Here is a 22,139-nt window from a genome sequence, read left to right as displayed (position 1 = left end):
TATGCTTTCAGTCGACAAAGAGCGGCGCAACTGCACAAGTACAGAGCAGAGAGAGAGGATTTCGGAGTTTCTGACTGTTCTCAGCATCTATGTGCAACTTTTCTCAGAGAGTCTGTCTCTTTCGCAAGTTGCTAGTCTCCCAGTCTCGCCGTCTTGCATGCGTTCCGCCCCCCAGGAAGCCGCCTGCTTCGGCTTTTTTCTGATAAAAAGAAGCGTCCGTTTGTCTTTTCCTTCTTGGCGCATTGAGGCCTCGAGAAATTGCCTTTTCTCTTTCCTCCTTCCTCTGTGTTTTCTTCCACCTTCTCGAGCAAAGAAACCTCTTCAGGCGTCCTCGCCGAGCGCGCGCGGCAGCCTCTCGCCCAAGCGCCGTTGGCTGCTCCCGCTTTTTGTTTCTGAAAGTTTCGTATTTTCAGGATTTGTGGATTTATGTGCATGCTTCAGGAAAGAAGTTCCTGGGTCGATGTGAAGAAAAGACTCTCAGGTCGCAGAGGAGCCCTCTGCGGTGGCCGCGGCCGTTCAAAAACAGTTGAGCAGGGCAGGACGCGTTCCCTTATTCTGGCGGAAGCGAGAACCGATTCGAGAAAGAGTCTCTCTTCGCACTTCGTCTGAGACGCGTCTTGCAGCTTCTCTCCTCGACAGAGAAAGCGCAGACGCTGGTCGTCTCGTCCTCTGTCACTTCTGCCTCGAGGTAACAAACGTTTCCTCTCAACGTCTTCCTGTGGCGGAAACGCCGCCTTCGTTTCTCCCGCGAGAAGAATCAAGTTGAAGGGCTCTTGCGCGGATGCACTTGCTGGTTTTCTTTCCACTCCCATCAGACTCCCATCTCTGCTTTTCATTTCCTGTCTGCTCCCTCTTCTGCCCTTTCTATCTCTCCTTGCTCTTTTTCTCTACTTTCGACGTCTCTCTCTTTCTTCTGTCTGTCTCCTCTTCTCTACTTCGCCATCTTGCTGTATCTGTGTTTCTTTGTCTCCTCTGGATCTCCTTCTTCCACCGGACTTTTCTGCTTCTGTCTCCTCTCGTGCTCTCTGTCTAGCTGCGATTCGTATTTTCGTCGTCACCGCAGCCGTTTACTTTCTGCAAGATGCGTCGCTTCCTCTCTTTCTAGCGAATTCATTCTCTCCGCCTCTCGGGACCCAGCTCACTCGATCCCAGAAAAATGGATCCTTCCTCATCGTCCTTCTCCCCTGTCAACTCTTCCTCTTCTGTTTCTTCTTCTCTCCCGTCTTCCTCTTCCTCTTCTTCTCTTCCGTCTGCTGTTCCGTCGGCTCTTTCTTCTTCCTCCCCCTCGTTTTCTTCCATCGTCTCGTCTTCTTCCTCAGCGTTCACTGCGTCTTCCCCGCTGGACTCGCTGGATCCGGAGTATTTGTTTCGCGGTCTGGAGTCTGTCGTGACTTCTGCCGATGTCTCGACTCTGGTGGGCGTCTTGCGGCGCGCGCTGTACTGCCGCCGCTCTTCTCCCGAATGCTCGCGCAGTCCACGACCGTCTGCGGGGACGTCGGCTGCTCTCTGGAAAGCGAAGATTCGACCTTGGCTTTTCGCAGTCTCTGCGCCCTGCCCATGTCTCCTGGAACATGACCGCCTCGCCATGGAGGATGAAGGCGGCGCATGCGGCGCCCACCTGAAAAAGGGGGACATCGGATTCCGCTGTCTGGACTGCGAGCACGATTCCACCTGCGTCGTCTGCGGTAAACAAAGCCGAAACAGAGGCGCTGACGCCAAGAAGCCTCACGAGCCGAAGGCGGCTGCCCGCCAAACCGTCGAGCTGGACACTGTCTTGCAATTATATGCATCTATTGATGTACATAGTTAGATCCTGCACATATTTACACACATGTCTTCTGTGTGTATGTTTAGAAAGGTCGGTGGAGAGAGGAAGAAGTAGATGGACAGATGGATAGACAGGTAGATATGTGAAAAGGTAGAGCGGTCGATGACTTTTTGGGCACAAAAGAAGAGAGAGAGATGTCGGCCGCGTCTGTGGATGCAGCCTGTCAACTCTATACATCTCTGCATACAATCATAGATGCTTGAGTGTGTAATAAATCACGAAATGTTTGCATGTGGATGTGACCCAGTACGGAGAGCAAGGTGAGGTGCTCATCTGGAGACTGGAAATTTCAGCGTTGCCAAAAGTAAAGAGGCCGCTCCGTCACACATCGCGGTGCGAATCCGCAGAAGGCATGCACACACATAGACCCATACATATACATATACATATATACATATATATATATATATGTAAATGTAAAGAATACGTCTGTAGCGACGCCTGGTACCCTGGTATTGGAGAGAGACAAGTGGAAGTCTTGGACTTCAGATTTCTGTCAACGTCGTGACTCCTGCTTTCCACCACCACCCCCGTCCCTGTCCCCGTCCTCTCCCGTCTGGAACTTGTCCTTCTCGCCTCCACTTTGTGATCTACATCGGCTATGCAGATCTTTCTTTTCCGTCGCAGGATGCTCGTCGTCGGGACTGTGTCGTGAGGCGTCGACTGTCTGCGGTCTGAGTGAACGGTGTCTGGATCGAGGTCTTTTCTGCGTTTTTTTCAGCTCCGTGTTTTTTGAACGCGGATCACGCGTCGCACAACTACATGATCATCCAGGCGAGTGGAGGGTGTTGCGACTGCGGGGATCCTTCGTCGTGGGCTCCCGCAGGTTTCTGTTCGAAGCACCGAGGCGTTACCCCCGAGATGGACGGACCTGCTTCTACGCAGTCTTTGCCAGCTTTCCTCCGTCTGCGCAGCCAGCAACACATCTCCGCATGCGTTGCCTTCGTCACTCAGAGACTCCGGGAGCTGCCGCGGGAGACTCTCTGGCGCTCGGCGTCGAGACGTCACCTCCAGGAGAGCCTCGCGGACGTCCTGCTCTCTGCGCAGCGCGAACTGGAACTCTTCCATAGACAGCAGCGCGAACTCGAGGCCCAGCGCCTGGAGGAGACTCACGGGGAAACCGCGGCTTCGACAAGCGCGGACGGGCCTTCTTCTCGAACCCAAAGTCGCACGCACTCGAGACGAGAAGAAGGCGAAGAAGACGAAGGTGATGGCGAAGACGACGAAGGTGATGGCGAAGAAGAGGAAGGTGATGGGGGAGAGGGAGATGGGAGAGTGGATGTGGAGACAGACGGTCTGGGGGTCCCGCGGCGACGGCGCCATCTTCGTCCGCATACGCCGGAGCGAGCCGAGGGAAGGGCGAGAGATGCGGGGATCAACGCAGCTCTGCTTCGCGAGGAGACACTCTCGAATCCCTTCGACTTTCAACTGTGGGGTGAGGCACTCCACCTCACGCCTGAGGAGGTCGCCGCCTTGACAGTCGCCGCTGTCGCCGGCCGAGGCTACGATGAACAGAGTGCAATCGATGCGGGAGCGCGAGCTGCGATGGCCGCCATACGAGCTCGAGAAACGCACTCAACCGTCTCGATTTCTCGTTCTTCTTCCTCGTTTCTTGATTCGTTCAGTTCGAATTCTTCCAGTTCTGCTTCGTCGGGGACGCCGTCGTCTGGCGCGGCTGCTGCTGCCTCGCGCGGCGCGTCAGGCTCTGCGGCGGGCGCACGGGGCGATGGAGCCCCAAGGCGGGAGGGAGACACTTGGTCTCCGTCCTCGCGGTGGTGGGGAGGCGAGGACGAAGGCGAGGGAGCGGACCGTGGGGGAGACTCGCGGCTGTTGGATCCAAGCTTCTCCGCGAGCTCTCCCGTCGGGACCGCCAGTGGGTCTGCGCCCGTCCCCTCTGGACTGCCCACCTCTGCGTTGAGCTACGCGTCGACAATGTCTCTCTTCTTTCTGGACCGTCTGGTGGCCTCTGCCGCTTCGCCGGGAGACGAGACGCGCGACGAGAGCGAAGGCGACTCGCGTTCTGCCTCTGCCTTCGCGTCCGCAGGCCTCGCCGACCTCCTCGACCTGCGTGGGCGCCAGCGGGGCCTGTCTCCTCGAGGTCCTCAAGCCAGTGGAGACCGCCGAGAAAGAAACGAAAGAAGAAGCGAACGAAGAGGCGAGAGAAGTGAACGAAGAAGAGGCGAGAGAACCGGGAGGGCAGATCGAGAGTTTTTGACGCCGACGGGTCGGACGTCTGCGGAGGACTCGGCTCTCTCCGCTGCAGAGGCATCGCGCGCAACTCTCGTGCTCACGCAAGCCGTCGTTTCATGGCTCTCGGAGTTGGCGACGAAACACCTCGGCTATCGATGGCTTGTCACATCCAGCCTCGTCCCTTCCGCACTCGTCAGGTGGCTGTGCGAGCATGGAACCTTCGGCGCGAGTCTCCAAAGACAGCTGCACGACTTCTACATGGCGCTTTTTGCTTCTCCGAAATTCAAGACGAAATTCGCAGGACTCATCCTCGACCACTACACTCACGTCGCGAGGGGCGTTCCCCTGACTGACGACGACTCGCGCCGAGATGCAGATGCAGGTGAAAAGCGAGACTCTTGACTCTCTGGAAACGACCTCAGCAGCCTCTCACGGCTTGTGCGATAGTCTTGTCTTCTCTCTTAAATCAAGAAGACACAGAGAATCTCGGAGCGCATCCTCGTGGTGTCGTTGGACTCTTCTGACTCTCCACCTCTACGGAGTAGCAGTGTGCACATGTGTGCATCCTCGGCGCTCGGTGCATCTATAGAAATACATATATACATATATATATACATATATATATATATATGCATATATATATATATATATATATAAATATAAAGTTATATTGTCACGCATTCAAATTTCTCTGTTGAGCATGATTATCTCTATGGCCGGGCCTTTCAGTTGCGAAGCTCTTCGCGGATGTCTGTCTTTTTTTGTCTGTAGCTCGTACCGGTCGTTTTTTATCCGGGGTGGCGCTTGTGTGTGGACGCAGAGTCCGTCGAAAGGTAGAAAAAGATGTGCCATGTTGTTTAAGTCTTCCGAGCAGAAGTCGAAAGTACTTGTGTGTCGGTTTTCCGGTTTTCCTCGCGTTTCTGGAGGTGCGTGGAAACGCCTCTTAAACGTTTCTTTGTCGGGCCGCTTTTCTCCAGAGTCCTGCGACCTCGGCTCGCTGACCGTCCAACTTTTTACCGTCCCAAATCTCGCGGAGACAGCTGTCTGGGAGAAGGACTTCGTGGCTCGAGGCATCAGTCTCCTCAAGGAAGCGCCAATGATGAGTTCCGCCCATGAGGTCGAAATCATGCTCAGCGGCCTCGAATACGTGAACCCGAAGCTCAAGTAAACGCCTCTGCATAGTCCTCACCATGCACTTCCAGCGCTTTACGTGACTGCATGCAGCGAGAGAATGACGGAGACATAGGCATGGCACCCACACCTGCATCACTGAGGAGAGTCACTCATCTGTGCGGGGGGGTCCGTCATCACGTTATGTCAAAACCTCAACGCCTTGGTGACGAGAAAAGGCTTCGCAGGCCTCTCTTCCTAGTGTGAGGTCTCTCCACTCACTCTGTCGAGGGGGCGTCCTGGACAACAGGATTTCAATAAAAAACGCACATCGCCACAAAATCCACTTCTCCACTCAGTGTCAACGGACGTCTTCTTCTCTCTGTACATATGTACATATATATATATATATATATGTAGACATGTGTGTGTTTGTGTAAATGGCGTTGTATATATGCATGGATATAGCTCGTGTATCGATGTATTTTCCCTCTGCGTGCATACTATATGTATATATATATATATATATACATACGTATATATGTATGAGTCTACAAAGTTGTGACTTGTGTAGTCGTGAAGGTGCATATGCGTATTTGTATACCTGGGTATGATTTGTGAGGATGTGTGAAATGGTTGTGCATGCAGAGACCCGGAGAAGCGGGTGCTTCAGGATCTCTGTTACGTGATGTCTGAAGAGACTGTCTGGCGCCGCTTTTTTCGAGCTGACCTGCTGACGATCTGCAAGATTCTTCAGCCTCTCTGGGCCTTCATGCTCAAGTTCCACCGTGCGAATCTGCAAGTCAGGTACTGCTTTTCTTCCCTTTTCCACCTCTCTTTTGCTCCCCCGCAAATGAAATGTACGCAGATATCCACAGACGCCTCCCTCTACCTAACTGTGTCTGTATCTATCTGCAAGGCGCCCTGATCCTGACAACAGACAGTTGCTGGAGAAACCGGATGGGGGCTGGTCTTTCGCTGCTTCTTTATCGACATCCGTCTGTGTCTATGTCGGTGTTTGTACGTTTACCTGTCCGTTGTTACCTCTCTCTCTAGCTGAATCCGTTTGGCTGTCTGTATCTGTCTCTCGTCTGTCTAAATGCGTCTCTCTGTGTCTGTCTTTCCGCAACGATCTATCTGATTCTCAAGCATGCACCCTAACGCATGCGTGCGTGCATGTGGATGCTCGAACCACGAGGTCGGCTTGTTTTTTGGGATGCACCTGTGCCGTTTCGCTGTTTTCATGCCGAGTCTGTCGGAGGGTGTGCGGCGCCTGCCCTCGAGGCCATGGGAGAAACGAATCTAATCTGCATGTCTCTCGGTGACGCGGCTGCTGTTCTTCCGTCGGATCACCTGAGTGCATCTCCGGGACGATTTGTCTCCCTCGGGCAAAGGGGCTGAAGCAACGAGGAAACGCACCCTTCTCTTGTTTCTGCAGGCATGCCCGCGAGCATGTGATGTACGAAATGCTGCATCAGTGGCACAACGCATGCATCCTGGAAGACGAGCTGCTTCGTATCGTCAAGAGATTGGTGAGTGCGTTTGTCTCGGCCTTCGAGGCGCCGTCGCTGCCGCGTTCAGAGTGACAACAATATAAAGATACTTGGACGTACGCGCATTCCTTCCTCCACTCCTCTCCAGGTGCTCCTCTGTCCCTGCGAATGCATGCACAGACCTTCGTGGCTGTGCGCGCATGCATTTTTTGGTCACAGCTTTATATCCGCTGTACGCATAGGTGTATGTAAGAAACCGTACGCCACTCTCCAACCCTCTGTGCACTGGCAGAGCCAATACATCGTACCCGCATCTTCGTTTCTCATTGTACATGTCGGTGGAATTGTAGATTCATTTGTGCAAAGACACAGGGAACATATCTATGTTTCGCCCTCTGCAGTGCTTGTATTCATATACATATATACATATATATACATATATATACATATATATACATATATATATATATATATACATTTATGCATGTGAATCTGTATATTTGAGTGTGCATGTCCTATAGAGGAAACCAGGCTGCAGTGTGCCTCGTTCCCTCCTGTCGCTGTGTGATGTCGCGGCTGTTCTGTTCAGGCGTGTCAATTTGTCAATTTGTCTTCTTTTTTCTGTTGTGTTTCACTCGTCTTTGCCTTCTTGGCTGTGATTTGGGTTTCATGTTTTTCTTTTTCTCAGGGGAACGGTTGCCGGTCTTCCTCGCACTCAAGTTTCGCTCCTCTGGTGCCGCTTCTCTCGACCTTCCGTCCGGCGCTTCTTCGCTTGCCTCCAGTCCCAGTTCTTCGTGCTCGTCCATCTTCTTCTTCTCCGCCGTCCTCTCTTTTCTCCTCTGCTCACGGATGCGCTGTCGGCTCTCTCCATTCGCCTTTGACTCGAGCCTTTGTCCTCTGCATCTGTCCGGATCTCCTTCGCGTCGCGCTCGACCCTCCGTCTGTGTCTGAATCGTCCTCTCTCACCCCAGCTTCTCCTCTCTGTCCGCCGCCCTCTGTCTCCGACTGTGCTGCTTCGGCGTCTGCGCCAGCTGCGAGGGCGCATGTCGCGAGTTCGTCTCCGTTTGGAGAGCGCGAACTGCTGTCTCTTTTTCCACCGCGTGTCTCCTTTCTCTTGCTGCGAGAGGGGACAGCGTCTCTCTTATTCGCGGGGGCCTTGCGGTCGGGGTACTGGGTGAGAAACGGCGAGGCTCTGATGAAGGAGCATGTGCGCGAGTACGAACGAAGTCGGTCTGACGGCCTCGACTTGGTCTCCCTCCAGTTGGCTTTTCTGCTGCTCTCCCTGCAGAGGAAAGGCCGCAGGCGAACTCGCAGTCAAACGCCAGAGACAACTCAGACAAGGGCAGCTGCACAGGAGACAAGCCGGAGGGAAGAAGGCGTCACGAGCACTGAAAAAGACAACGAAGAAGCAGAAAGAGAAGCAGGGGAGAAGGCCGCGCTGTATGTGGCGATGGGAAGGCGAGACAGGGCAGAGAGATTTCTGGAGGAAGAACGTGAGGTGGGTTCAGACGGCGCGCGAGAAGGCAGCGGGGAGAAGAAGAGAGAACTCGAGGTGGACGCAAAACAAGGAGATGGAGAGAACGCAGAGAACGGGATGCAAGTCGAGACACGTGAGGCGCTGGAGGAAAGGGTGGCGCGCGAGTTTCACCCGCTGGTTGTCTTTTTCCTCGCTTTCTGTCCCCAACAATTCTCTCCGGAGAAGCTCCTGGAGCGACAGGTCCAGGTCGACGGCACTCCCGCGCTTCCTTCCTTTTTCTCCGTTCGCGGGGGATCGTCATTCCCCTTCTTGACTCTCCGCAGCGACGCCTCGCCTTTCTCTTCTCTTCAATTCTCCTCCTTTCTTCCTCCTGCCCTTCTTCCCTCCCAACAAACAGCTGAAATGGCGACCGGAACACACGAGTCTTCTCTCTCTTCTTCGTCTTCTTCCTCGTCGTCTTCCTCGTCTTCTTCGTCGTCTTCTTCGCTCGCTTCTTCCGCCTCGTCGTCTTCTCCTCTCTCTCCTTCCGGACCTGACTCTTTGGAGAGGAAAGCTGCTGAGGCCGTCCTGGCGTTCCACTCTGCACTTCTCAAAGAAGCTGCGAGTCACGAGACTGTCTGGGACCTTGCGACTCTTGACTCGCAGGCCGTTGCCGCAGAGTTCGTTTTGATGGAGCTATGGAAATTGCTCGCCAGCGTCGCCGCCTCTCTCTTCTTCCTCGAAAGAATGAATCTACATCGCCTCACCGCAAGAGACAAATACCTCTCCCGGTAACCCGATAGAAGATCAAGCATTGGACTCATGTATTCATATGCACACGCATGCTTTTCTAGCCGCATACTTTTGTGTAAACAAAATACGGTTTGTGTGCTCTTCTGCGGTGGCGGAAAGTCTGCATGTGGAGCGGTCTTCCAGGCTGGTGGGTGGAGCCGGCGAAGACGAGGTGGATACAGATGGAGGAAAGTCGAAAGGATGAAACAGGGCGTGAAGACGCTGCCGGGGCAGGAAACGTACAGCTCTATCACTCTGAGATGCAAATGCATATATATATATATATAGATATAGATATAGATATGTATATCTACATATATATAGTTATATATATATATATGTATATCTACATATATATAGATATATATATATATGTGTGCATAGGTGTGTTGTTTTATTAAGTAAATATGTGTATGTGTACCTGTCTGTTTGTGCATGCATGCGCGTGTTTGCCTATGGGGAGGGGGGGAGGGATTTGGCAGCTGCATGTTTCAAAGTCGTTTGTTTGAGAGCTTGTTTTTCTTCCTATTTGTGCGTTGGTTGTTCCTGTGTTGTCCTTGGGATGTGGACTTTGCCGCCCCTCTCCGTATTTCTCTATCTTTCCCTGTCTTCTTCGTGTCTCGCTCTTCGTTTTTTTCCCCGCCCTCGTCCTCGTCCTCGTTTTCGACCTTCACCCGTCTGTCCGCCGTTCGCTCAGTTCAACGCTGCTCGCGACTCTTTCTCTCCACTCTGCCTCAGGTACGCGTTTCTGTTGCGGCGGCAAATTGTGCAGCTCCTGGCGACTCAGCCGTGCACGCTGTCGCGGCTGGAGCGCGCAGTTGGACGGTCGGGTCGCCTGCATCCGTCGTTCGCGTCGCTACTGGAGGAGTTGACGACTTCCACTGTGTGTTCGAGACGCGGCGCCAGTGGCGCTGCAGTCCCGCAGATTCGCTCTTCTCGCGCGCTCCTGGGGGCGGCTGGCCAAGCCTCCTCGGCTCCCCTCCTGCGTCTCAAGAAGGAAAGCTGGAAGTGCTTTGACGCGTTCGGCGCCTCAGAGCGACTCATCGCCGCCGGCGTGTCTAGAAAAAGAGAACATCTGGGAAACGCCCGCGCAGACATGCAAGTAAGAAGCGTCTGAAACAAGACAAAAGCCGTGATACAGAACACCACGAGTACACACATGTGAGGACGCATATCGGTCTGGAGACGTCCGTGAGACGGAGAGAAGTTCACAGCCGTGCTGCAGAACAGCCGCGCCTCTTTGCGGAGATATCCAAAGAGATACGCGAGTGCAAGTATGACGGTGTGGAGTGTGGAAAGGAAGACTTCAGGTCGGAGAGAGAGCGGCGCCTTCGGTGCAGCTGAGCGCCGGTGGAGAGACTGGTCGGTGTCCGAGCCAGGAGGCTGAGAGTGCAGTGTGCGGTGCACCGCTGAACATGGCAAACGAGGAGGAGAGGGCTGCATACACCTAAAGGAAAGGATTTGACTGCGGAGAAGAGTCGTCGTCTCTCTCGACACTCGGTGTTTCTGTTTCGGTGTTTTCATGTTTTTCAGGTAGCAGAAGAAGAGGCTCTGCGGCACCCGGAGGCGCCCCTCTTGTGGCCGTCGCGTGCGGCAGGCGATATGGCCCCAGAGTTTTTTCACATGCAAGACCTCCTGGTCGATGCGTTGGTGGGAGACGACGAACACCATCTTTTGTTTCGTCTTCTTCTTCAACTTCTTCAGGCGAAGAATCGCGGCCCCGATTTCCTCGCTTCGCCATCTTCCCCAGCCACTGTTTCTTCTACCACCCCTCAACCAGCCGCCGCTACTAACAATGTTGCCTGTGTCTCTCATGTCTCTCCTTCTTCCTCTCTTTCTTCCTCTTCTCCGGAGTCTTCTTCTTCCTCGCCTGCTCCTTCTTCTATCCCTTCTTCCTCCTCTTCTTGTGGGGCCTTTCTGCATGACCCGGTGTGCAGCGCTTTGAAACTGCTGGACGCACTGGCGCAGGCGCGGAGGCGGGGCGAAGAAGGCCCTCGCGCGGAGACACAGAGACTCGAGGGCGATGCAAAGTGTGGGGTAATTCCACCGGTCTTTCTAAGGTGCCTCCGATCTGAGGTCGAGCGCCTCCACGAGGCGGAGTCGACCTTTGCGGAGGTCCGGCGCTACTGCCGGACGCTTCTCTCTCGCCTGCCGGTCTCCGACTGTAAGCCGAAGGCGGGAGGTACCTCTCAGAGTGATGAGGCGGTGGCGGACGCTGCCCAGGGCGCAGGGCGGGAGTCACATGCGCCCGAGGTCTCGGAGACACCTGGCGTCGTCGGGGGTTCGGCGGCAGGCCCGTGTGGGGCGCGAGGAGACGGCGGTGAAGCGCGAGCGGGGCAGCCGCGACCGACGGAGGAGACAGCGCAGGGCGCAGAGGACTCGAAGGAGGACGCCGGCCTGAGCGAAGGTGCCCGGAAACAGCGACAAATGCTGTTGACGATGCAGCAGAGACAGAGGGACTTCCACTCTTTCCTCGAAGACGCCGACATGCTGTCCGAGAGCGATGCCGAGGAGGACAGTGGTGCCGGGATGGCTGAAAGCTGTCGGGACAGGCAGGTGGAGGTAGACGCGGAAATCGGAGAAGAGGGCGGAGCCGCGAGGAGGCCAACTCCAGTGCATCCATCGCGAGGTGGAGACACAAGTGGAGTGAACGCCAGCCTGCATTCGACGTTCGAGCGTGTGTCTTCGCGAGAGGGCGACACCCGGGAGGAGACCCTTTCCAGAGGCGAGACGAGTCTTCCTGTGTCTCCTTCTCTGTCTCCGCTCGTCGCGGGCCCTGCCGCCTCGCTGGCCGTCTCTCCGGTCTCTGTGCAGCGGGCGTCGCCGAAGCCGCTGCCCCACAAGCTGTCTCTGCAGCGGAGACAGCTGTTGACGAAGGAAGAAGAAGAAATGCGTTGCGGCGTGTGCCTGGAGGGTCACACTGTGGCGCGGCCCCTCGCCCTGCTGGGTCACCTGTCTCAGACGAACATGCTTCGGCGTTTCGCGCAGAAGGGCCGCGGCAGCCTTCCGGCCTCGCACCCCGCCTTCAACTCCTGCGGGCACGTCGCCCACGTCTCCTGTCTCCGCGCCCTCCAGGAGACAGGCGTCTCCGGTCGCGGGACCCGAAACGGAGACGACCGGCCCGGCGGGGCGCCCGAGGCCATGGAGCCTCGAGCCGAAGGCAGGCCCGAAGAGCCTGCGGGGCGCGAGCGGCGTGCGCCTTGGGCGCCCCGAAGGGCGGAGGAAGGCGAACGCAGGAGTCGAGACAAGCAGCGGTTCTCGGCGTTTGCGTGTCCAACCTGCCGGCGCATTGGGAACTGCTTCCTCGTGTATGTACCCCGGACATCTCTCACAGTTGACGGCTCCGTCAAGGCCTGGCCGCGAGAAGGAGAACTCGCGCTCGAAGGCGGGGCGGCGAGTCCGCTTCAGGGCGGCCGGCAAGACGGAGACAGTGGACCCCACAAGAGTGACAAGAAGCGCAGTCGAACCGAAGGAGACGAAGCGGCGAGAGACCTGTCCGGCGTCGACAAGCCCCGGAGAAAGAAGCGGGACTCCAGCTGTCTTGCAGGGCGAGAGGCGAGCAAAGAACAGGTGACAGAAGAAGAGAAGGAAAACGAAAATCGCGTGCAGAGCCTGGGGTGTGCGGGATGCTGCAGCAGCGGCTCACCAACGAGTCTCTGGGGCTGCTGGTGTCGCCGAACGCCTCTCGCGGATGCGAACTTGTCCAGGTCCCCGACTTCCAACGCGTCAGAGAGACGAGAGACTCCTGGCGCCTCCTTGACGATCAGAGAAGAAATCAAACCCACGAACTCTCTTCTGCGCCCTGCAAACGCGACATCGCCTTCTTGTCCTCTCTCATCATGTATCCCTACCTCTTCTGTTTCCTCTTCCCCCTCCGCTTCTTCCTCGTTTTCTCCCCCATGTTCTTCCTTTTCGGTGGGCGGGCGCTTTGCTTGGTACGGAGTGTGGCGACCGAGCATCGGGGTCGGAGTGGGGCGCGCGCGCCGGCCGGCTGCATGTCAGGAGGCGCGTTGGTTGCGGCGGCAGAACGTTCCTCAAGGAGGAGCCCAACAGCGGAGGCCCCGGGAGAACGGAGACAGAGAGACGGGAGAGAGAGATCGAAGGGAGGGCTTGGACGTGGATGAAGAAGCCGAGATGGCGCCTGACACTTCGTCCCAATCATCGCCGGAGAACCATAAGGACGCCGGAGATGCCTCTCTTCCAACCGGAGTGGAGAGAGCGACAGACGAAGACTCGTCGTTTTCTCAGGAAGGCGACTACTTTCCTGCAGATGCGATTGCAGACTCGGAGGTGGAGGAAGCGATGGCGAAAACGCGCTTCTACCCCGTGGGGGCCGCAAATCCCGTTCCAGGTGTCGATTTGGAGATGCCAAGACGCGGACCCGCGCGTCGCGGCTTGACAGAACGGAGCACGAGGAGGCGCCTTCGAAGAAGAGAAAGAGAAGGCTCTCCGGCTCTCGCGTGTCTGGGCGACTCGGACATTCTCAACGACAGTCTCGACTCTGATGACGCCGCAGGCCACAGTCGGATTTCCTACGGTGCCCTCTGCGATGCGTGTCAGTTCCGAAATCGCTTTTTCCGACTTCATGCGTTTCCAGAGCGCGACGGAACGAAGGCCCTCTTGTGGGGGGACTGCGGCGCAGTGCAGGGCCCCACTCAGAAAGAAGTCGATACTCTCCTCTGTAAAAGACGCAACGGAGGCCCCATACACCCGGACTTCTTCATTGCGGCCTGGAGAAGCATCGAACGTCTCGGTCACATCTCGTAAGTGCAAGCAAAACGCCTGCGCGCGAAAAGCAGCTCGCGACGCCGTCGGCGCGACCCTACAGTCTCAGCGTCCAGACACCGGCAAAGAGTGATACGCTTCAGCAGACAGAACACTGCACACAACAACTTTTTTACAGTCCACTATTGATGTAGATCTCTCTGCAGCGATCTAGACAGGGAGAACTACATCTGTGTGCATCTCGAATATATATATATATATATTCATGCGTAGTATGTGAATACATGTTTAAGAAAAGGCCGTTGAAGGTCTACGAGCTCTTCTTCTGCAACGGAATCGCAGGTGCAGCGATTCAGCGGCGCCGACAGATACACGTGACCGAGAGGAGCCGCCGTGGATTGCGTGCGCATTTCTGTGCTCGCTGCGGCGTCCTGTTTGTCTTCTGCTTCCTCCACTGTTTTGACTAGGTCGCCAGGCAGGGTGACATCTGGAGACATTTACCTCACACAAATCGGAATTTTTCTCCCTCTCCAGCAACGGTTTCTTGAATCCAGATCCCACTCCCATCTCATGCATTGATACATATCCCTACATGTATGTAAATATACTTATATATATATATATATATATATATATGTATGTATATGTATGAATATGTGAAGATGCATATACATATGTCTCAAATGTGTTAAGAAGGTGGTGTAGCGAAACGGGACGGAGGTCCCTGCTTTTACAGTTTTTTTGCGAAACGAGTCCTTTTCTGTGGTGTCTCATGGTTTTGCGTGTTTGTTTGTCCGGTTTTTCGTTCCCAGCTGGGTTTCGCGTCTGGACTCCGCCGAGGCCTTCCTGGACTCAGCCATCAGTGCCTTTGCCTCTTCTTCAAGTCGGCGCCTGCCCAGTCGGGCCGCGTACACTGTGGGGTCGCCGCCCTGGCGTGAACTGCGGGAGCTGCACTTCTTGCCGTTTTATCCCTGTCCCTCGAACTGGAACCTCCCGCCCCACCCTGCGGCGTCTCAGGTGACGCATGCATTCTTCAATTTCCACACAGCCTTCTGCGACCCCACGCGGCGGCGGCGCGAAGGCCCCGCGCCTGTCTCTGCCAGAGCCCGGCCAAGCGGAGACTCTTCGCTGCGAAGGCCCGGCGACGCGGGCCTCACCGGTAGGCGCAGACGAGACAGAGAGCGACGAGGTCGAGGAGAGCGAGAGAGAGACGAGCAAGAGAGAGACGAGCGAGAGAGAGAAGAGCAAGAGAGAGAACTGGCGACGCATTCACTGTTGAATGACGCGACGTTCTTCACGCTTTTCGCGGCAGCGCGGCTCGGCCAAGCGAGTGAAGACAGGATGGGGCCAATTGAGCGGAGAGATGGAAGCGCGAGCGAGGGAGGCCTGGACGCCAGAGCTTTACTAGGCGCTTCTGTCGCCGCATTCGGGAGAACAAACGCCTTGCGCGCGCTCCCGTCTGAGCGGAGCAACGACGCCCGTGGAGGCGCTCCCCCAGGACCGGTCGCGGATCCTCTGCGCCAAAGGCGACCCCGGGACCCGGGGGCTCGGGAGGAAAGCAGAAACGTTTGGGAGGCGCAGTCGCGGGCGCCAGCAACTCCCTTGCCGCTCTGCCCAGACTGTGGAGGTGTGCATGTTGCGCAGCTGAAGAGGAGAACAGAAGAGATGCCTCAATTCGCAAAAAAAGCCCTCTCAGCCAGTGTGGTGAATCGCCTCTCGCCTTGCATGTGCTGGACGGTCGACGAGCTTTCTGCCTGGCGCGGAGCCGGCGCGGGGATGCATTTGGAAGTTCTCGAATGGTGTGCGTACACCAGTGTGTTGCTGCAGAGCAGCGTCGAGGCCCCTGGGGGCAGAGAGGAAGCGAGCGCCCCGTTCTGCGAGGAGACGGAACCTTGGGTCCAGGTGGTGCGAAACTGCTTCTTGCTCGACGTAAGTTCGATGAGGTGCATGCGGACTGAAACGCGCGCATGTTCACGAGTCGTAACACACTACTCGTATCGAAAAGACGTCACGATCTTGATTTGTGGTGTCTTCCGCAGGCGTCGAGATGGGGCAAAGCAGTCGTCACTCCTGTGTGAAAAACGGAAGCTTTACGTGCGATCCGCCTCTTGGGCGAGACGCCCGTGTTTTTTCGAGTGTCTGGACACTCCTTGGGGAACAACGGTGTCTGCTAGATGCGGCCGCTTTTGCGTCGCTAGAACAACGGTCTCCTGGGGACTTGTATGGAAGTGAGCTCTTCGATTCGCTCTATGAAACGGGACTTCCAGTCTGTATCTACACTTTTTTCACTTCCCATCTTCATTTTCGATTTCGCGGGTTTTCCCTTTCTTTAGGGTACATGTTCGTCTCCACTTGTGCCTGAATTTCTACCTTAGATTGCTGGTTTCGACTTCTTTTTTAGGCTTTTCCGGCTCGCTGTTTCGCGTGGCTGGCAGACATCACGTGCTTCGGGTACTGGAGCGCGGGGAATCGCTTTCCTCGCTCTTACCTCCAGCTAGCAACGACGGCTTTGACTGCTGAGCAAGAGGAGAGACAGTGTCGCGCGCGGGCTGCACAAAGAGCAAGGAGACAGCGCAGAAAGCGAGGAAACGAAGGGCAGGGCGACGCACTCACCGCCACTCGTGTAGGCGGAGACAGCGCCCGGACCCCCCACAGCGACGACGACCAGAAGAGTGGGGAGAAGAAGGTCGGAGAGTCTGGTCATGGAGCCTCTTCTTCTGCTGCTTCTTCCTTTCCGGGTTTGCTTTCTTCTTTCTTCGCACCGTCTTCCTTTGCAGCCCTCTCAGGGAGGAAAGATCAGCAGAGTGAGGCGGCCGCTGCGCCCGCTGGCTGCGCCGCCCAGCGCCAGGGCTCCTCACCTGTCGAGGGCCTGGAGAGCGTGTCTTGTGAGAGCGCAGCAACGAGTGGGACAGACGAGGAAGAAGGTCGTTGCTCTTGTTCTTCTGGAGAGAGTGAAGGAAGTCTGTGGGGCGAGGAATCTTCTCTCACGGCGGCAGACGACGAAGAGAGCGATGGACTCGAAGCGCGCCGCGCCCGCCTTCGCGAACATCTGAGACAGCTTCAATGGCTGCCCAGGGGCCCGAAAAAACAAAAGAGATACCTAAGCGCCTCCGCCGCACGCAGAGCTACCAAGGACTCTCGCTTCTCTCCCTTCTCGTCTTCTTCTGTCTCTTCTTCTCGCTCTTCTTCTCGCTCTTCTTCTCGCTCTTCCTCTGTCTCCTCTTCTTCGTTCGATTCGGAGGGGGAAGTGAGCGCGGGCGCGGGGGGCAGACGAGCCAACGGTTCTCGTCGGAGAAGTCGCGAAGAACATCTTTCAGAAGAGGAGAGAAGCTGCGAAGGGGCAGGAGACGCGGAGGGACAGTCCGAGGCGCGCCGCGCCCGACGCGGGCAGACGAAAAAGAGAGACGAAACCGAGTGGGTGGGGAGACCTCGGGGGGTTCTTCAGAGAAGACGAAAGGCGAGGAGAAACGAGCAGTGTCACGAAGCGGACAGACAACGGCTGAGAAGCCTGCAAATCGAGGAACGCTGCCCCGTCTGGGAAGTCGGTCTCGACCGGAAGTTCCTGCTCTTCAATCCCTGGGCGTGTGACGTCAAAGGGGAGTTCTTGAAGGCGTTCTTCTCGCGCGTCCTGAAGACGCCGGCACAAATCAAAATGTGAGACATGCCTAACGAGATGGTGGGAAGCAGGGACCAAAGGGTCCTGTGTCCCCACAGGCGAACGTGGAGCCGGTCGACAAAGACATCCTAGATCTCAACCAAGAGTCCACCTCGTCGTATATACCCCGAGGGAAGCAGCTTTCGCGAGATTTCCTGTCCCCCTTCTCGCACGCGGTGTAGGGACTTCTGGCCCTTCCCTTCTAACTCCACTCTCCAGAGACGGGGCTCTTTCTTTGCAGGTTTTTCGCTCAGCTCCCCAGGTGTATGTACACCTGCACTGTCGATGAGTGGACATTTAGAGGAGGGTCCCAGCTTGTGGAGAGAAGTTTATGCTTGTGTTTTCTCTCTGCCCCCTGTGTCTCTGTCGTGCATGTCCTCACGTCTGTCGTCTCGATGTTTTTCTCCCGTTTCGTCTTCAGGCGACTTAGCGAGCTCCTGTGCATCCGAGCGCTCCAGATCGCGAACGACGTTCTGGTCGACGAAGCAGGCGACGTTTTCGCCTCGCAGTTCCCCTCTTCGGCTCCTTCCACGCCTACAGACACGCTGAGTCTTCCCATCGAGCACCCCGTCCACCGGCACGCGTTCGCTGCCTTCTGGCGCGACTGGCTGCAGCCGTGGGAGGAGAGCGGCGACCTGCCGGGGACGCTCAGCGAGAGTCTCTCTTGGTATGGTTTCTCGTTTCTCGAGCGTCTTGCAGAGCTCCGCGGGACTCTCGGCAGTCGAGACGGAAGCGGCAAAGCCCCCAGTAGTACCCCAGACGCGTCCAGGGCTTCAGTTCACGCCTTCCCGTCGCAGGCGAGTGTCTGTTCCCCCGCGGCCGCCGCGGTGTCTAGACACTTTTCCTCCGTTCCCCTGCCTTCGGAGTTTCCGCCGCCAACGCTGACCGAAGTCGAGAGGGAGAACCTCGCCGTCTCTTCTCGCTATCTGTCGCAGTGTGCACCTGATTGCAGCAAGGAGGGTGTCCAATGGGTGTACCGAGCCTGCCGCCGGGGTGGGGACCTCTCGAGTTTTTCCGCGATTCTCGAGGAAGAAGTATCTCAAGGAGACGCTCGGTCTGCTTCCCCACAAAGCGAGGATGCGAGACAGACATGTCCAGCTTCCGGAGCGCTCGGACTGTCAGAGAAACTGCCGGCACGACCCTTAGCGCCGGGCGCTGCGTCGTTTTCTGCGAAAGAGACGCCGCCGCTCGCCGCTGTCAGCCCCATCTACGGCGCTCTGGCGAACGGGGTGGCCTGCAAGGCGGAGCAGAACAAAGAGATCAACTCGACGCCCCTGCTGGGGGCGTCAGGGCCCGCGTATGCCGGTCCCGATCGCCTCCACCGGCTCGACCGTCTCCTCGGCGACGGCAAGACGCGAGAAGTTTTCTGGAAACTTTTGGCGGGGAAGCTGCCGCAAAGGCCCTCGCTCCTGTCTCTCTTGCAGAGGCACGGGGGCGCGGAGACCTGCGGGGTGCTTGGGAAGGCCGCGGCAGCGAACGGGGAAGGAGCCGAAAGAGGAGAAAAGAGCGCAGCTCGTCGAAGCGCCACAGCTGCAGGCGACAGACGCAGGTGGAGGGGACAGAGCCGCAGAGGAGAGGAAGGAAGAGACAAGAAGGAAAGGGATAAGGCGGCCGATGAAGACGGGCGAAGCCCTGTAAGTGTTGACGCACAGCAAGGCGTAGAGGAAAAAGAGAGTCCACTGCAGGCCGAGGATGAGAGACGAGGAGCTGTACGCGGAAAGGGGAGCGAGAAAGGCCAAATGCGAAGACACGAATTCACGTCTTCTCTCCTAACTGCCTGGCTGCAGGCTCGCGCCGGGAGCCTCCCGGAGCTTTTCGAGGCTCTGACTTGGCAACTCATGCGGCGCGAGTGCCTCCGATTTGGACCTCATGTCGCTTTTCCAAAGGCGCAGGGCTGCTGCGCTTCTGAGGAAGCAACCTCCCGCCTTGGATCGACGCAAAACGGGGACGCCGTCGACGTCCGTGGACTGGACAGCGTCGCCTCAGAGGGCGAGGAAGCCGGGAGGAGGCCGAGTGTGGGGGGCGAAAGCTTTGCGAAAAAGAGACACGAAAAGGGACAAGAGGAAAGGTGTGTGGCGTTCGAACGACCAAGGGCAACTGCCTCGAGTCCGGCGGACCAGAGACGCGGCCGTGAGGCTTGTGGGGACGCAGCCGAGCGTGAGACTTCCAGAAAGCGATGTAGGGGAAACAACGTCTCAGATGAGGGCGGCGTTCTCGGCTCCTTGGCGTCGGAGGGTGAGGCTTCTCTGTATCCGTCGGGTCCCCTCTGTTGGGCTTGCTTCACCGCACCTGAAGCAGAAGTCCGCGATTATGTGCAGGAGCTCTGGAGGCGGTTTGAGTCGCGCTTTGTCGTGGCTATGACCAGCTTCCTCCGCTTTGCCGTGTGGCTCATCTCGCCCGTCTGGCGCCTCGATCCCGCTCTCCTCTCTCGCCTCCGAGCATCGCTCCGAGACCCGCCAGGCGAGGCGCAGCTTCGCCTTCTTCTTCACATTCTCCACCTTCCGCTGAGATTCGAGGAACGGTTGGACCCCAGGGCTGCCGGCCGAGACACCGGAGAAGAAAAACGAGAGAAGAAGAGAGGAAACAAAGAGACGAAAGGGGAGAAAGAACAGAACTCGATGGGGGGAACGAAGCGAAAGAGCTCGGCGCATTGCTGCCGAGGGGGGCGAGATGTGAAGACAATGAGGGGAGAAGAAGAGCGCTGTGGGGACGAGAGAAAAACAGCGCCGCACACCGCAGAGGCGTCCGGAGTCGAGGCGGACGCGACGCGAGGAAAATCTGTATTTTCTGTTCCGAAGCCAACGGTTCTGTCCACCGTCTGCCGCCTCATGTTCAGTCCCGTAGTTGTTGAGGGGGCGGCCGCGGCTACAGAGCGTCGGGTCGACCTCTCGCCGCCAGGCACAGACAACCTCAAACTTCTTCCGCTTCACCTGCCCACAGATTTTCTTGATCTCCTCCGACAAACGCTTCTCCGCAAGTGTCCTCACTGTGGAGACAGTCCTGAACATAAGGCGCTTTGTCTGGTGGTAAGAGTTTTCGAGACGCAGGGAAACTCAACAAGACGTCACAGCAGGAAGAGAGATAAGGCATCACAGAGAAAAGCTCGATGCATGATGCAGGCGAGCAGCGAGAAGCACGCGAAGCGGCGTGTCTGCATCCGTCGCAATGAGGAAACAGAAGAGACAGAAAGCCAGGCACCAGGCCATCACAGACAATCGTGGACCTGAGGTTGGTGGTGGAGAAGAGAGAAGCAAAGACGATCGTCGAAGTAAATACGTATATATATTTGTGTATATTATATGTTGTATGGCGTATTTGAGGGGAGCAGCAGAGACAGGTCCAAGACCAACAACGGGGAGCTTGTACCTCTCAGCCACAAGGTGCTACTGTTCGCCTCGCAGATGTTGCCTCTTCTGCTCTCGCTGTTGTTTCTTACAGTGTGGAGCGGTCGTGTGCGTCGGCTCGTCGTGCTGCAAGGAGGAAGGCAGCTCACGAGATGCAGCTTGGGGAGAATGCATGCTCCACGCCCACACCTGTGGCGGCGGCTCTGGCTTGTTTCTTCTTGTTGAGCAGTCGATGGTAAGCAGGTGAACGGAGCAGTCCATCGGAAGCAGAGAGCCAAGAAAGACGTCGAGTCCGTGCCTCCTTTTTTCGTCGCATCCTGGAATGAATCGCTACCTCTGAAAGAGTACTCTTACACGTATGCACATAGTTATATGTATGTAGACAGGTGCGCCGGTGGATGATAAAGACAGTCGGTTTTGCTGCGTCTCAGAGGGGGTAAATTTTTTAGCGTCAGGTTCGGCATATATATATATATATATATATATTTTAATGCATATACATCGAAATATACAAATATATATATATATATATAGGTTTCTGTGTATATACGCATGTATCTGTGTGCACGTACAAACCTTTCTTGAGGTCCCTAGTCGTTTGTTCTTCATGTGGTAAATTCACCAATCGTCTCTTATTGTACTTGTGGTCAGTGCAGAATCAGTTATTTGTGTGCCGTCCGTTCGCCACGCAGCCAGGATTTCTAAAACTAATGTGGAAGAGGAGATTGGATTTGTTAAGTCTCGTGGATGCCGAGAGGGAAGGGAGGGCGTTTTGAGGGACTTTTCAAGCGCTCTTGGCTGCACAGCAAACCTGAAATTCTGTGGTTCCGCTGCAGCGCCATGCGTCTGTGTCTCTCTTCACCTGCGTGTTGGTTTTGCAGCTTTTCGCCGTGGACGGCAGCTCGTGGTTCCCTCTAGAAAGTGTCTACGTTGATGACGGGGGTGAATCGGATCCTCGTTTACGGCGAGGTCTGGGAAGACTGACTTTGCACGAACCCTGTGCTCGTCAGTTGTCGTGGTTGCTTATGAATGGCCGCTTGCTCCCGTTTGTCAGTCGCTCTTATATTCGTCCCTTCTCTCTGAGCGACGCGATGACAGTGCGGTGGCCATGACAGATTCGTGCTTTTCATTTTGCTCCGAGCGCTCTCAGTGACTGACTATTTTCTAGACGGAACAACGGCAAGAGAAAAGTCCTAGACCGATCAGAACGCATTTCGCGTATACGGGGGACTTTCCCTGTTGGTAGAGTTCTCTGTTCAAATGAAAACGAACCAGTAAAGCGGAAAAATGGCCGCGGCACTGTATCTTGAGTCACACGCCATCGGCTGACAACACGCGTTCCCCGTTTGTCTAGTGGTCACCATCAGTGACAGGCATTTGGGGCTCACGGTAAAGACAGCAAGATCAAGTGGTGGATTCTACGTGTCAGGGCATTGTCTGTGTCCACACAAAGTTGCCGACGGATCGATTATTGCTGGAGAAAGGAAATCGCCTTCGGGCCGCAGATTACGCTAAACCCTTCCTATAATACAGAACGTGGACGATT

The 22,139-nt window shown here is 56.2% G+C and overlaps 1 protein-coding gene across 1 annotated transcript; it reads left to right on the top strand.

Annotated features, from left to right (window-relative positions):
- The first annotated feature begins 429 nt into the window (after positions 1-429).
- Positions 430-21,797, top strand: TGME49_295658 (zinc finger in N-recognin protein). The gene is made up of 13 exons (XM_018782281.1): positions 430-1,685; positions 2,550-4,400; positions 4,996-5,182; positions 5,777-5,935; positions 6,567-6,660; positions 7,310-8,868; positions 9,608-9,971; positions 10,403-13,632; positions 14,407-15,523; positions 15,996-17,248; positions 17,671-20,275; positions 20,688-20,828; positions 21,475-21,797. The coding sequence occupies exons 1-13, from the start codon at positions 1,157-1,159 to the stop codon at positions 21,703-21,705; spliced, it is 13,320 nt and encodes a 4,439-aa protein (XP_018638534.1). The 5' UTR covers positions 430-1,156; the 3' UTR covers positions 21,706-21,797.
- The last annotated feature ends 342 nt before the right edge of the window (positions 21,798-22,139 follow it).

This window comes from Toxoplasma gondii, chromosome Ia (genome assembly GCF_000006565.2).
Source record: "Toxoplasma gondii ME49 chromosome Ia, whole genome shotgun sequence".
Classification (NCBI taxonomy): Eukaryota; Apicomplexa; class Conoidasida; order Eucoccidiorida; family Sarcocystidae; genus Toxoplasma; species Toxoplasma gondii.
This window is presented reverse-complemented; position numbering and strand designations above follow the sequence as displayed.

Coding starts and splice junctions, on each gene's coding strand:
- TGME49_295658 (XM_018782281.1), top strand. CDS start 1,157: ATGGATCCTTCCTCATCGTCCTTCTCCCCTGTCAACTCTTCCTCTTCT. Junction 9,972..10,402: donor ACGCCCGCGCAGACATGCAA/GTAAGAAGCGTC, acceptor CATGTTTTTCAG/GTAGCAGAAGAAGAGGCTCT. Junction 15,524..15,995: donor GAAACTGCTTCTTGCTCGAC/GTAAGTTCGATG, acceptor CTTCTTTTTTAG/GCTTTTCCGGCTCGCTGTTT.